Genomic DNA, 16,059 nt, shown 5'->3' on the forward strand with positions numbered 1-16,059 from the left:
ATATCACCTGAGACAAATAAAAAGATGGTTTCAAATTTGAATATAGATAGTGATGACAAGGAAGTCAGGAGAGTATCAATAGATCGCGCAAAAATAACTGAAATCGTCGAAAAGGGAATTGAACAGTTTGTATACAAAAATACTAAAAACATTTTTAATCGTTTCAAGTTGTGCGATGGCTTCTTGAAAATATGCGCCACAAAATGGCATGAAGACCTTAGTTTCATTCAAGCTAAGAAAACGCTTTTAAGCTTGAAAGTAGTAAACGATACGACATAGCGAGAATTGAAACTAATGCTGGACTATAATTCAATTTTAACAAAAAAGGAGAATCAAAAACTGTACATATTAAAATTGTTAACGATTACCGCCGTCGTATTCCAAATTCTAATAAAGATACTTTGTTCCAGCAACTTTAAAAATAAAATAATAATAGTTATGTAGGAGAAAACTAGAATTAGTACTTTTTTATTAGAAGAAATATTTAATTTTAGATATATTGAATTTATTTTAAATTTTTTAGAAACATTAAATTTTTTGTAAAGCTGAAGCGGACAATTACATTCATAGTACTTGCAAAGCTAGCAATCGGGTGACTTCAGCTTATTTTTTCTTTTACACAATAACTATTAGAAATACAGAGTATGAGTGAATTGTTCATTTTTAATAGATCTGTTACTTTTAGAAAGACAGTTTTTATGTAAAATTAAATATGTCGGAGATATAAGCAATTAAAGATGAATTTTATGGAAAAAATAGTTATTTTCCAATCTTTGGGGCTCTTGGGGCACCATTTCCACTTATCCAATTGAACTAAAATTTCACACAGATTATTTTTTTAGTAAAATGAACCGATCTGGGGGGTCCCGTCAACCGATTTTACGAGAAAAAAAATTGCCCATATACCTTAATGGCACCCTAATGTACATACATCATTACGCATAGAATACATACATTCATACACACATTTATTATATGAGTATAAAATTTTTTTATAAAATATTTACATACATATGTATATTTGTTTTATATAAATATTTAATATTTATTATTATTTATTTTCAATTTATAATATAAGATTAAAATAATATAATAATAAAAAAAGTAAAATAAAACGAAAAATAATATTTGTACTCCTTATTTCTGCTACTGGGATATCATAGCTTTGCTTGCCTATGCACATTGATAGACTTTTTTTTGCCTGCATACCTGTGCATTTAACTTCGTAGGATTTTTGCGAAGCTGTAAAGTAAATGACATCATCACAAAAACACAAAAGTGTATGCGAAAGTGTTGTGCGCCCCGGATAGTAATTTGAGGGTGGGTTTGTAGATTTATATTTACTTGTGCAAGTGGCTTAACTTTTGTCTAAAATTTTCGAACAGATCGAATAACAATATGATCCAAATTTTTTATTTCCCCCACTGTCTGCTTTCTAAATAATATTTAATTAATAATAAGTATGATATATGCATATAATATTATTAAAATATATTAAAAAAAATAATTTAATTAAATTGAAATATAAATATTACTTAAAAGTTCTCTCTATTGAATAGAGTAGTACTCTAATACATACATTATAATTATTATTAGAAAAATAATCATCTAGAAATATGTACATACACATGTATGTATGTGTGTATGTATATATATAGACATTCGTTTTATAAATTTATTGATTTCAAAGCTTACAACCCATAAGCTTGGCTCCACGCTACCTAATTTTTTTTTATATCAAAATTTTGATTCTTATATTTGATTATATAATAAAAAAAGCGTTGGTTATTTTCGAATTTATACATACATATGTATGTAAATATAAAATTTCTACTAATTCTGGCTACGCCAATGTTTCTATATTTTCCCTAATATATGTATGTATTTTAATCTGATTCAAAATTATATCGAAAAGTGTTAAAAGGTTACTTCATCAATTTTAAAAAACACATTATTTTATGAAAATTGTAAAAAATATTGTAAAAAATATCAAAATATTTTCATTTAACAATAATAACGACAATTATATAATTGCTATTAATATTTATTATAATAATATTAAATAATATAAATATATTGTAAGTAATAATATTAAAAAAAACGATATTGTATGACAACAATACAAACACTTTTAAATAAGTAATAAATAAAAATGATATATGTATATATATCCTTAATATACATACATACATACGTATGGATTGTAAGTTAAGTGAAACGCTTAACGCCATTTTTAATTTTTTTTACATTGTGGATACATATTTTTTCTCCTGATCTGTGTGTCCGGCGCCGAACGCAAATTTTGCATGCAATCCTACATTGACAGAGAGAAGAATAACTCTGTATTGTCATATGTTGCATATACATACATACCATATATAAGTATATGGTTGTACATACTAAATACACGCAATGCATTTGCCTAATTGAACATTCACATAGTTTGCGTTAGTCTCTTGCGCCGAAAGGTATTGTGCGCATTTGGTGTCTTTTTTTTTGTGGTTACGCAGTAAAAGTTTGGATAATGGTAAGTAAAATATAATAAAACGAAAATGAAATAAATATTTTTTAAATTATGTATATTAAAAATGTAACATAAGTGCTTTATTATTTAAAAATTACTTAATAACATAAAAAATAAATTTTAATATAAAATATTATAATATTTAAATAGTATTAATATTTATTTATAATACTAAGAAATAAAATTAAAAGTCTATTTGGCTTTTAATAACATTTCTTTATTATTTTTATTTAAATTATTAAAAATAAATATTAAACAAATAATTTTTTTAATTATTCCAGAATACAAATATGATTACAGGCGTCCTAATGGGATTGCTGGCTGGCAGCATTAATGTAAGTATTAAATGATTCAATTATTTGACTTAATACACACATTTTTTTTATAACTTTTTATTGGTATACATATGTATTTATTAATAAAATTTAATCATATTGGTATATTTTTTCACAGCCGCCCCTGCAACATCAGCATCAACAGCGTCATGAAGAAAATTGGAGACATCGGCAAGAAGAAAGTTGGCGACGTCGACAACAAGAAAAACGCCGACGTCAACAAGTAGAAAGACGCCGGCGTCAAGTAGAAGAAAATCGCCGACGTCGGCAACAAGAAAAACGCCAACGTCGACAAGAAGAAAAACGCCGTCGTGATGTGGAAGCAAATCGCCAACGTCAGCTAGAAGAAAATCGCCGGCGTCAGCAGCAAAAACAAGAGGAAGCAGCGAAAAATAATCAACATAACCAAACCAAAGAAAAGAAACAAGAGCCGGATTCAAGTACTGGATCTTTTAAACAAATGAAAAAAGAAAAAGTAGAAAAATAAATAAAAAACGTCATTGTTTTTTTTTCTTTATGAATAAAAATTTAAATGTTAATATAAATATAAAAAATTAATTGAATAATTATTTAAAAAAAACATTCCGCTTTTATATTTTGCTTTAACTTATTTTATAAATTTAATATTTTACATGAATAAAAAACTTTAATAATAAAATAAAATCGAATTTTTTTGTAAAAAAATAGGCAAATTTTTAAAAAATGATTGTAAAAAAATTGTGTACACGATTTTTAAGATTTTTAGTTTTTTGCAAAGGAAATTTCTTCATCTTTATGGACATATTCATAGCAATTTTGAATACTCCCATGGAACAAATCTCCCTACTCCCATGCAGTTTTGGAAACACCAACAGTTTCAAATTTGTTTTGTTAAATTTTGGCAACTATGGCAAAGCAAAACAAAGAAAAGAATTGCGGTTCATATTTTGATTTAAATGTAAGAATCGCATTATTTGTCTGCTGTACAAATTATCAGAAATAAATATGTATAATGAATACTTTATAAGTAAATAATAGAAAATTTTTATTTAATTTATTATTTAAATATGTATATAATTTATTATTTTCTTATATACAATAAAACAAAGTAAAATATCTTATTTATTAATTAAAGTTATAAATGTTTTAACTAAAATTTGAGTTAAAAGAAGTAATGTTTTAGCTGCGCATATAATTGCAAAAGTTTATTTTAACTTATTCTAGGAATCCCATTCATTTCAGGATTTCGATTTATTTCATTATCTTTTGTTTTAAATAACAATGCTTTAATTTTGTTGAAATAAAAACCCTAATGGATAAAATAAATAAATAAAAATTTAAATATATTAAATTTATTATAATCCTTTTATTAAAATAATAATTTTAATAAAATATATTAAATACAAATTTAGTTATATTAAATTTATTATAATAATATTATTAATAAAAATTCGAAAAACTAATCAACCTGTGTAAATAAAATAAAAAAATAAAACTGAAAATAATAAATTTATTATAATATTATAATTTATTATAATTATTTTATTATAATAATTTTATTAAAATATATTTAAAAATCTGATCATTATAAGTTACTTTCATGTTAATTTAAACTATTTTTATTACTTTTTTAACTTGTCTTCCAAACAATTTGCTTGGGAAAGAATTTGTGCAAAATTGGGAAAAAACTTACATTCCCATATGATTGAAATAAGGGAATCGGGAATATGGAACAAACCCACATTCCTATATTATTCAGAATAGTAAAATTGGGAATAGGTAACATATTGGTTTCTCTTTTGCATAAAAATTTATTGAGACACATACAATATATGCATTAGCTAAAAAATTCTTGATTTTTGATGAAATTTCTGTGATATGAATACAATATTTTGTTGATATATTTTAATTTCTCATCTTAAACTTTTTCAAAGAAATGTTTGAAAAGAAATAATAATTTTCATATTTGATTAAATTTCCTGGGGTGAAGACAAGTGTGAGCTTTCTTATTTTTTTGCAATTGGACGCGTGTTTTATTGCCTTTTAAAGTTTCCGTGTGCTTTTAGATCTTTATTACAGTTTTTTTTAAATTAATTTTCTTAAATAAGAAAATCGCATTTTCTGTTCAATTTTTAATTTACTCATTTATTTGCAAAAGTACAATCATATTCATACTTGAAATATAGATGGCGCTGGCACTCCTGCCTTGAATGTACTCCGCATTTGGCGCTGTGAATGTGCAGGTTTTTATTTTCAAATAATTGGATTTTTTGTAAAAAATGGATAATTTTTAAAAATAATTGTGAAAAAATTGTGTGCATATATATTACGATTTTTAGCTTTTTGATAAGTAAATTTTCTTATCTTTAGAAATTGCGATTCCTCTTTTACACAAGGTGTTATAATGATTACAATGAAGTAAGCTAAAAAAATACACATTTTTATCAATTTTTTATGATAAAAGTAAAATATGTTGTGAAGGTTTTAAAATTATGTTTTGTAATGTATTTTTCAATATTTTTCATTTTGTTTTTGAAATTGGATGATATTTAAGCAGTTTTAATACGATTTAGCACATATTCTACGAGTGCAATTTTTCTGATTTTTTATTTAATTGATAGCTTGTTTTATTGCCTTTCAGTTGAATATTTGTACAGGTCGGTCAGTCTTCGGTTGTTTTTTTCATATATATTTTTATGTAAAAATTGTCAGTTCTTAAAAAAATTTGTTTTTATTTTTGGAGTGTCTCAGCTATTACGCAACATACAATTATGAGGTATATTTCAAATGAAAGATTATTTAATTTTATATCAAAATAATATTTTTTATTTGATTAAAAAGCTTAAATTTAGCTAATTTTGACAAATTAATAAACTTAGAAAAATTTCGTTTTTCATTACGGTTTGGACACATCTTAATTTTGCAAAAATCTTGATTTCATCTTTGTTTCAGCGAAATTAAATTGTTTTTTACATACAATATTCAGTTTTAAGGTTAGAAACAAGGGCTGAAATTAAGGGACATTACAAATGCAACTATGCATAAGATATATTTTAAGAAAAGATAAAGTTCAGATAACGAAAAAGGGACATTTTTTTTTAAATAAATGTCAGTAACAATTGACTTTGATAAAACCTGGAAAATATTTTGAGAGTAGTGCAAGTTTTTACATTTTAATGTAAAAGAGAGTGAAAAATATAATTCACATACCTTAAATCTACTAAAGCTAATAAAACTACTGAATGCTATCCTTTATAGTTATAATAATCAACTTTTAAAATTTCCCAGATACAAATGGTGTTTGGAGCATTAAATTTTTGTATATAAAAAACATGTGATTTCCTTAATTTGTGACAGTATGAACACTTTCGAAATTAATGTAATTTCGTTTTTACGAATTTAAGAAAATTTGGCTATCTGAATATAGTATAGTTAAAATCATATTTTATTCACCTCACAAAAATTAGTGTTGGTAAAAATATCACCAACACTAACATTTTGAAATCAACATCACATCCATATTGGCATAGCTCGCTGATTATATCGCTAGTTATGGGAACACACCACGGATTCGTTTAGTCGAAAAGAGGTAATTGCGAAGATATCTGAATAAAATTGCTGCAATTAATTTATCATATTTTTTAATATATCGTAATGCAATAGTACTGCAATGTGTTGTATATGTTTACACGAACAAAAAGTGTACAATTTATACTTTATTTAATAATTTTTACGGTGAGTTGAGCGCCTAAAAATTCTACGACTAAAGTTGTCACACGAAGCTGCTATTGATGAAAAATTTTCCATTATATATAAAATTTTTGTATGTGTTGCTAGAAATTACAGTCACGAAAGTTAACTCTAAAAGTTATTTTCTTTTGAGGTTTTCTAATAAAATTTCATAATACGAAAAGTGTTGCTATTAGAATATAGAGAAAAGGAATCTTTTTAATTATTTAATTTCTAAAAAATTTTATGTGAATGTAGGATTTGTTGTGAAAATTGACCGAGCGGGCGCAAAAAGAAAGTGTAGAGAAATTTTTATTATACATTTATCTACAATTTGTGCGCGCATATTTACGAAAAAATAACACTTGTAAATTAATCTTAAACGTTACGAAAAACTAAAAATTTAATATATAACTATTATAAAAATATTGTATATATAATAACAAGGGAAATATATACGATGGCAAAATATGTTCATTGATTCAATAAAAAGCGCGCCATTATGTGACGTAGCAGGTTAGACCCATAAACACTTGCTGCAGCATTTCGTTTATACACTTTTCTTACAAAAACCTGAATAAGAAAGAGTTAAATAACATTAAAGAATATTTTCTTTAAAAACATAAAAGTATATTTTCTTTAAAAATATAAAAGTATATTTTCTTTAAAAGTATAAAAGTAAATTTGTTTGTGCGTGAAATTTTAGTTTTTATTGTAAAATGTGATTTAGCAAATGAAATTAATTTATTGTCAATTAAATTGTATTTACGTTTATTATAAGAAAATAAAATTTATTATATTTACATGATTTTGTTTTTATTTAATATGTATAAATTGAATTAGTTGTAAAAAAAACTGTGATTATATTTTGTAAATATTTATATTGTCTAAGTACACGTTCGTCAAAACGTATCGCAAGTTGCCCAGAGTGAAATGAATAAAAGTAAAGCAAAATAGTTTGTTATTGTTTTTATTCTATCTTTCTTCCACATTATTTTCAATGGGAATTGCTTTTGCTTGTTTGCTCAAGTGCGTTTCACACAAAACCACTCAAAAGTACACCACAGCGCAAATCTCAAAAATTGTTTCTTCCTGAGTTTATATTTTTTTCGTCTCGTTTTTTTGTGCTCAATTGTCACTTAATAGAATATTTTTTGAACAAAAAAGAAGTAAAATCTTTGTCTTAAACTGGCTTAGAGAATTCAACATATTTTGCAATTTATTTACTTCAATAAAATATTTATTTTATTTGAAATACTGAAATACACGTAATTATTTTGATAATATTTCTCATTGATAGTTTATTAAATGCTATCAAATTTTCGTTTAAACTGTCCTCTGCAATTCTTAAAAAAAATATTTTCGAAAATGATTCTCCACTACTTCTATATCAAAAATAATTACATTTAATTCTTTTTTTATCTAAACGTTTTACGTAGTAATTTTTAAGGCACGCTGTTCTACTTTATTTGCTGCTACTACATCCGTGTATTCCAACATCGTCGAAATTCAAAGAACGTCTGCTGCGTAAACCTCATTTGAAATTACTTTATTCTCTGCTTCAAATGGCCAACTCAGTGCTGCTCATTCACTCAGTCTTCCACTCATAATTTTTTTATTATGTTTATTATGAGTGCATTCAGTGTGTTTATGCGAAAATGTTGACGACGATGAGCGGATGATTTTGTTGTGAACTGTGAATATGATTTTTGTGCACAGTTCGAAATGAAAATTGCCTGTAAAATGTGTCGCAGACGCTGACATCAAAGTAACGAAATCTCTATTTATCCGCACTTGCCCACCGGCGTGCGTAGCTATTGAGTTTCTGGTGCTGACTGGCCGTGTACTTTCAAAAAAAAACTTAAAAGATAAACTTGCCTTGCATTACGTTTTGCTATTTTTTTTATTTTACACTCAACGGTTTAAATATTAATGAGAAATTATTAAAAACATGATGATATACTATTATTAAGAAATAATTATTTTTAATTATTATTTAATTGTATAATTTGCATGATATATGTTATATTTAATTTATAAGAATTTAATACTTTATAGTTATAAGATTTATTATACTTCTACTTTTTATTTATTTTCTTTTTTTAAGATCCTTTATTGTGTAAGGTTAGTACGAATTAAACTATGTTTACACTTTAGACTTATCGAACCTCTTTAGCATACTTTTTTTATATGGATTTCAAATGAAAAAGTGCACATTTTGCTGCATATTTGTCAAATTACATAGAGTAATCTAAATATAACATTAACTATGTAAGTTGTTATTTGTGTTGTAGCCCGTCGGGATCTGAAAAGCAGATAACATGTAAGGATAACAAGACGAATACATGGGTTCGGTTAGAGTTAAGGGAATAATGGGAAGGTAATTGAAATCAACCGAGGTCCAATCGTAGAAACTTAGCTACCTCAAGGGAATGAGTACAAAGGTCGATTGTACTTAAATTAGTGAAGTGGAACAAGAGAACAGATGAGCGACGTCAAGCGGGATAGAGTTACAGTTTGGGCACATATTAGAAATGGACAAGGAACTGTTTAGGACATGGCTATATCCTGATCACAATTGAGCTAGGGCAGTTCTTGCTGTACGGGGGGGACGAACTATGTAGGTTAATTTTTACTACTGTTGGATTGTATCTAATTATGTTACATAGAATATGTGTTGTGTTAAAAAATACATTAGTAGGGGTATCGGAGGTGCTCGGTAAATTAACAAAATTTTATATGAATTTGTTTTGTATAATTACAACGTTATCGAATTACCGAGACATCAGGTCCGATAATTTTTTCATTACGCCTATTACTAAAATCTAATGACTCCTTTGAAGTGCATTGAATACTATGCTCATAAGTCTATCATTGACTTCAATTTTATACAGTCGTTGTTTCATTCTAATATCGTTTGAGAGCCAGTATAGAGTGAATGTAATGGTTTTTTTATATGATTCACTTTAACGTGCGAATTATCTCTGCTATGACCAAATACTTTGGAACTAGAGTGATTAGTTACTAAAACCGAAAGGTTCTTTATACTTTAAAAATGACGTGCGAACATCCTCGAATATTGCTATAAACAAACACTTTGGAACTAGTCTGATTCGCTACTAGAACCAGAAGTTATTCTTGTAGTGGTAGTACCTGTTTATGTATAAAACACAAACAAAGACAATTTTATTTCACAACTTTACCAAGAATGAGTTCAAAATGTAACATACAGTCAGTGTTTAGCTGCCAACTTCTGTTTTGACACATTATTTTATACAAGTTAATCAACAAATAAACATATTAGATTTTAAAAACCTATTCTGTGTTATAATAAGTCCAATGAAAAAATTGACTTTTTTCTTAATTTGGAAACCGACAGTTTTTAAATTTCATATAAAACACGAAAGTAAATTTCAACATACAGTGGTGGTCTATTATAACAAACTGCATAATTTTTTAGATCATTCATTATATTGCAAACATTTTATTTTATTTATTTATTTTTATGGATAATCAATTAATTAAACGCAATAATTTATTTGGCTTTGCAGAAAGACCAAACAAAAATTATGTAGTATTGTACTGTTTATACTTTAAGGCTTAAGATGTATTTAATTATTATTAAAAAAGGCTCCAATCTGTGTTTGCTTTATTCTTCTAGCAATATTAAAGTCAATAGTTTCTTATAGCAATGTTCTAAGCAAAGGTAGATCGAGAGCATTTTCTTCATCAGAATTAAACCCCGCCCCAAAGATAGGATTTTTTTAAGACTCTATTTTTTTAAACAACTAAATTAGTCTTACTGGCCTCTTCCTCAGTGATGGATAATACAATTTGCGTGTCATAGTCTACAATGCTTATTTCTTTAATTTAAACACGGTTTAGTGTTGCTTCAGGACCCTAAAGACCAATTTCACAGTCATAATTAAAGTCTCGATACTGCCTCAAGTCATGCTACAGTTTTTGTTGTAGCCTTAGATGTTGTTGAAGATCTATCAATAGATAAGATAAATTACAAAGCGTGTACATGGGTTAGGATGTTGGTAGGTGATAGGAAAGGAGATTGCCATGCCGATATTCATAAATTATTATTGCTATTAAATATTTTATTTGGATAAAATCAATGTCTCAAACCTTTATAATAATTGAATTAACAAAATCTACAACATAATTCACTATAGTCAAAATTGTGAAGGTTCAAAAGCTTTGATTATACATGTTTGATTTTACAAACATTCGCTATTTAGAATCATTAATGGAGCTAACCGCATTCGTTGTACTGGGCCACTTCTGTGTACACTTTCTATTTCCATTGTTAATATTCAAATGATATTTTTTACGTAATAAATATATTTGAAATTGAAATGTTTCTAAATAATACCAACGCTAAACATATTGCAGAAAATCTTAATATTTTTATGCTTAAGCCTAAATATGATATACCCAAATATCAGCAAACTATATAAAATTGTTTCCTTTCTTTACATTTTTGCAGTAATTACACAATAAATTAGCACAATAATGGCTGCTAATAATAATTTAATCCATAACATGTCACCACAACCGTCATCACCCATAACTACAGGTGCAATGGGACAATCAGTGATTGCCTCGACTGGCACTGTTAGTCCTATGATTGGTATTAATTCTACACAGCCCTCTACTGCGGCACAATCAGTCTGGGATCAATTAACAGCTAATTCTTCGAGTACGCTTGCCAATATTAATAATAATATATTACCTACAACACCTACTACTCCCACATCGATAATTAATGATCAAAATTCAATGGGCATATTGGGTAATATTAATCCACCTGGTTCCAATTGTTCATCACCTTCCACTCCAACAAAAACCGGCGCTCCAATTGATAACATGTCACATACTCCACAAGCACCACCTACAATTGGGTCTATGCATTCCGGTGGGTATGGCGAAGAATTAACTGCAGAACTTGTTAATCAAGGTTGGCGTAAATTTTGGTCAAAACGTGAAAATCGTCCATACTATTGGAATAAAGTTACTGGCGAATCTCTTTGGGAAATGCCTGGTGCGAGACCATTCGATCCATTAACAGATCCATTAGGTAAGTTCAAATTATTAATAAATCATACAATCTTTCCAATCTCTAATACCAATACCAATACTAATACCAAAAGGCATTTGTCATACTGGAAATACAACCCCAGTTAATCCTGGTACCCCTCATCATTCACACATGCAACACCATCATTTAAAGAGACGACCTTCAGACGATGTTCATTTACATGGACATTCACATCAAGTACCACCAATGAAAAAATTTGTACTGAATGGTCCGTGGGACTTAGAAGTTTGTACAAATGCTGTTATAGTAGAACGTCCCCCAACTTTATTACCACATCCGCATCCTGAAATTGAAGCAATGCGTTCAGCTTATACAATGAAGCTAGTAAAAACTTATGAAGATTTGTGCATGCGAAGAGAAAATATTAAATCACCGAAAGATTCATTTAATCGTTGGCTTATGGAACGTAAAGTTATAGATACTGGTTCTGACCCTCTTTTACCTAGTTGTGGCTTACCAGATATATCACCTTCAATGTACCGGGAAATTATGGCCGATATTCCTATAAGAATTGTAAAACCCAAATATACAGGTAAAGTAATTGTGATACAAATTGATATCTGAATAACTAAATAACAAATGAATTGTTTATTTTTGAAAATAGGTGATGCTCGTAAGCAGTTATCACGTTATGCTGAAGCTGCTAAGCAAATAATTGAATCTAGATCTGCTCCTGCTGAGAGTAAAAAAATTGTTAAATGGAATGTAGAAGATACATTTCAATGGCTGCGACGGACTGTTGGTGCAAGCTATGAAGATTTTCAAGATCGACTCAATCATTTGAAGCGTCAGTGTGAACCACATTTAGTAGAAACTGTTAAGGGATCAGTAGAGCAACTTTGCGTAAAAATTTTTCTTCTTTCCGCTGAGCATGCACGCAAAATAAGAGAACGACATTTGTTGCTTTTAAAAGAGCATGGCATTCCAGAGCCAACTCCACCACCGCCACCACCACATTTAAAGAAAGTTTGGTGTTATCCCATACAATTCGCGGTACCTTCACCTCGTATGCCAGCCATTGAATACGTACAAGATAGAGATCATATGATCATTAAATATACACCTAGCACACCCAATCAACCGGATGCACAATATATAAATCTCACTCATCTCCAAAAACTTGAACAACTCTATAGACATAACTGCTTTGATGATAAAAAGTTCGACTTATTTATTGGACGCGTTTGGTGCCTACTAAAAAGATACCAAACATTCTTAGGAAATGCTTTGAACTCATCGCAGGAAGCTGAACTTACCCAAGCATCGTTGCCAGTGCCCGTGTTTGAATGCTTGCATCGACACTTTGGGGTTAGCTTTGAATGTTTTGCGTCGCCTTTTAATTCATACTTTCGACAATATTGTTCCGCATTTGCAGATACTGATGCCTATTTTGGATCTAGGGGGTATGTAAAAATATACACATTCATATATCACACACATTTACATAAATATTTTCCAATTTTAGGCCATTTTTGGATTTTAAACCAGTATCGGGCTCATTCCAAGTACATCCACCACATTGTGAAGAACTCATAGATGCATCGTTAGCTCATATCGATAAATTGTTAACCGACAGCTTAGAGCCTCTGAGGTTTGTTTAACTCTAAAGTTAGTGTTATCAATAAATCAATGTTAATCTTTCTTTACAGTTTCATAGTATTTTTACCGGAATGGAAAAGCATTGCTAAATTAGATGAGAGTATATACAAACGGCGCTCAATGGTAGTATTGGGAATGGCGCATGAATATCGTCATGGATATCAACACATCATACCAAAGTAATTAGTTAAAGCATCCAATCCCTTTTCATTACTAAGTTCACTTAATTTAAAATTTTATAGGTCTGATGTATATGTTAAGTGTATGCAAGGAACTCAGGTAGTTTGGCTGCAAAACAGTGCTGGTCACGCACGTTGGGGACCCAATGAAAATCGTGTTGAAGCTTTACGTGAAGCATTTAGACCACAACGTGATCGTGAACGTGAGCAACAGCGTGCAGCACAATCAGCAATACAACAGCAACAGCAGCATGCTCATACTTCAATCACCACACAATCCAATTCTTCCATTACAAATACGTCGACTAATTCAATTAGTCATTCTCCAGCTTCCAATTCAAGTTTTAGCTCTCTGCCATCAACTTCCACGTCAGGGGTAAGTTTGGGGAGCTCATTATCAGCACACACACCCTTATCACCGCACACATCACTCACAGCTTCGTGCTCTCCAGCTAGTGATTGTTCCTCTCCATCGTCATCGTCGATGTCATCACTTTCGCCAGCTAACTCTAGCAATTTGTTAGATGTAACAAATGCTGCAGTTTCTATTACAGCAACAGCTACAACAACTGGCACATCAGCAGCAGCAGCTGCTGCCTTTGCCAGTTTAGTTGCAGCTTCTTCAAATCCTGGTGTCGTTAACACATCCCCTGTTAATTCCGCAAGTGGTACAATCACCACAAGTGTCGCACAGACAGTTATTAACTCAGCTGTTTAAATATAAGTTTAAAGGATTTTAATAATCTAAGACGATATTGTTCACCTAGAGTAGCTTTTCGTGACAATTCTATTATTAACTAGCGTGAAGTATGTATAAAGAAACAAATTAGTTACTAAGTGCTAAGTTTTCTAAAAATAACCTTCGACATTCATTAGAAAAGTTTGTCATAAGAAAATAATTTTGGCAGTTATATATATAACCCCAAGACACCAATTTGATAAGATGTCTTATTACTCCTTTCAAGGCTTTTTAATAGCGTTTTTTATCATCTTAAAGTAACAACAAATTATTTTATGTAATCCTCATTAATAATGTAACATCAAATGTCATTTTTCTTATATGCTATTAACGAAAAGTATCGTTAAAGAATTAGTCGACATTGTTCCACATTTTTATAGAATTGGGCGACTAATTATCCTTCACATTAGTTTCAATAACAAATTTGTAAAGATGTTTGTACCGCAGGGAATAAATCATTGAAGATAGTATACAACTATACATACTTCTGATCACTTCAATGAGACGAATAGATTTTATAATGTCCGTTTTATTTATTGTGAATATATATCACATTCAATCATATTCAATTATGAAATTGGAATATACGAGGTATTCTATATCAAAGCTATATAGGTTCCTTGACCTAAAAAGCAAGACCTCAAGATCATTTACTAAAGCTATTAAGACAGACTTCGAAAATGTCACACCACATTTAGATTGCTCTACTAAATAAATTTGATATTGTTAGAAGTGGAACCTCTTCACTTTACTTACGCACCCAGGCAGTGCTCAACTTACCTGAAATATATACATTAAAATAAATAACACTAGCTTACAGCACTAAAGGATTAAAAAAAGTGAATTAAAGATTTGGAAAACTTTTTTTAAAAATCATCCGTGTAAAAATTTTTAATTTTTTAAATATTAAGAGTTAGCAGGTCCAATAACTACTAAGCTGTACGGCATCTAAGAGGCGTCTAACTAAAGAATCGTGTGAAATTTCCAGTGCTTACAATTAACAATGTTCAATAATAAAGTACGATCACTTTTGCTGTAAAAGCAACAAGTTTACTTTTTGTAATATTTTTATTGTTAATAAAATTTAGATAATTTCGTTAGAAAATATTTCGAAGATGAAAAACAAATAAAATTTACAAAATAATGGAACTAAATGCGGTTATTTGAAAAGGGTCGAAAAATATTTAAAAGAAGTTTTTTTAAATAACCGAATTCGTTAAGCTAGAGTAACAAGTTTGTTACCAAATAACGGGATATGTAATGGACTCAGTTGCGTGTATATAGGAGATATTCAGGGTTCAAAACCCCCATAACATATTTTAATATAAATACAATGGATTTTTTCAATCAAATGTTCACATATGAACTTTAAATTAGTTTTTGAAACCCCGTCTTAAATAAGTCTCTCTATATACGCCCCTGAAATAAATGACTAAAGCTATATGACTAAGTAGATTTCATGATATTGACATTGATGATTAAAGCTTGTTTTTGGGTGGAACTCCTCGATACCTTATATCTCAATTAATCAATTAATATTGAAATGTTACCCGTTTTTATTTCTTCGACTAAGAAATCACTTCCCAACATTATATTTAAAAAAAAAACATTTTTTATTTGGGAAAGCGGTTATAAGCAAAGAAATCACAATAAAGGGCATAGATCGTGTGAAGCATCATTGTTGCGGAAAATTAAACCAATTTATATGCCTTTTTGACAAATATAACACAAAAAAATCTTCCATACAATTTTTAATGACACGAGTTTATATAAAAAAATTATCTAAAAAAAATTAATGTAATAACTTTTTTTTATTTTATCAATAATGCAAGAAGAATGAAATCATTTATAATTGTAAATACGATACT

At 28.8% G+C, this 16,059-nt stretch overlaps 2 protein-coding genes across 2 annotated transcripts; both read left to right on the top strand.

Annotated features, from left to right (window-relative positions):
* Positions 1-2,433: 2,433 nt before the first annotated feature.
* On the top strand, positions 2,434-3,349 carry LOC119673193 (capping protein inhibiting regulator of actin dynamics-like). The gene is made up of 3 exons (XM_038084429.1): positions 2,434-2,527; positions 2,806-2,859; positions 2,978-3,349. The coding sequence occupies exons 1-3, from the start codon at positions 2,525-2,527 to the stop codon at positions 3,344-3,346; spliced, it is 426 nt and encodes a 141-aa protein (XP_037940357.1). The 5' UTR covers positions 2,434-2,524; the 3' UTR covers positions 3,347-3,349.
* Positions 3,350-6,416: 3,067 nt separating this feature from the next.
* LOC119668369 (mRNA (2'-O-methyladenosine-N(6)-)-methyltransferase) lies at positions 6,417-15,949 on the top strand. The gene is made up of 7 exons (XM_038077847.1): positions 6,417-6,573; positions 11,063-11,653; positions 11,727-12,206; positions 12,279-13,077; positions 13,140-13,265; positions 13,324-13,452; positions 13,516-15,949. Exons 2-7 carry the CDS (start codon positions 11,089-11,091, stop codon positions 14,168-14,170), a joined length of 2,754 nt encoding a protein of 917 aa, XP_037933775.1. The 5' UTR covers positions 6,417-6,573; positions 11,063-11,088; the 3' UTR covers positions 14,171-15,949.
* Positions 15,950-16,059: the final 110 nt, after the last annotated feature.

Source organism: Teleopsis dalmanni, chromosome 1 (assembly GCF_002237135.1).
Source record: "Teleopsis dalmanni isolate 2A chromosome 1, ASM223713v2, whole genome shotgun sequence".
NCBI classification, from domain to species: domain Eukaryota; kingdom Metazoa; phylum Arthropoda; class Insecta; order Diptera; family Diopsidae; genus Teleopsis; species Teleopsis dalmanni.

Excerpts from the sequence above, each read along its gene's own strand:
- LOC119673193 (XM_038084429.1), top strand. Across the intron at positions 2,860-2,977 it reads TGCTGGCTGGCAGCATTAAT|CCGCCCCTGCAACATCAGCA; the intron begins GTAAGTATTAAA and ends ATTTTTTCACAG.
- LOC119668369 (XM_038077847.1), top strand. The coding sequence starts at position 11,089 with ATGGCTGCTAATAATAATTTAATCCATAACATGTCACCACAACCGTCA. Across the intron at positions 11,654-11,726 it reads TCCATTAACAGATCCATTAG|GCATTTGTCATACTGGAAAT; the intron begins GTAAGTTCAAAT and ends TAATACCAAAAG. Across the intron at positions 13,266-13,323 it reads GACAGCTTAGAGCCTCTGAG|TTTCATAGTATTTTTACCGG; the intron begins GTTTGTTTAACT and ends CTTTCTTTACAG.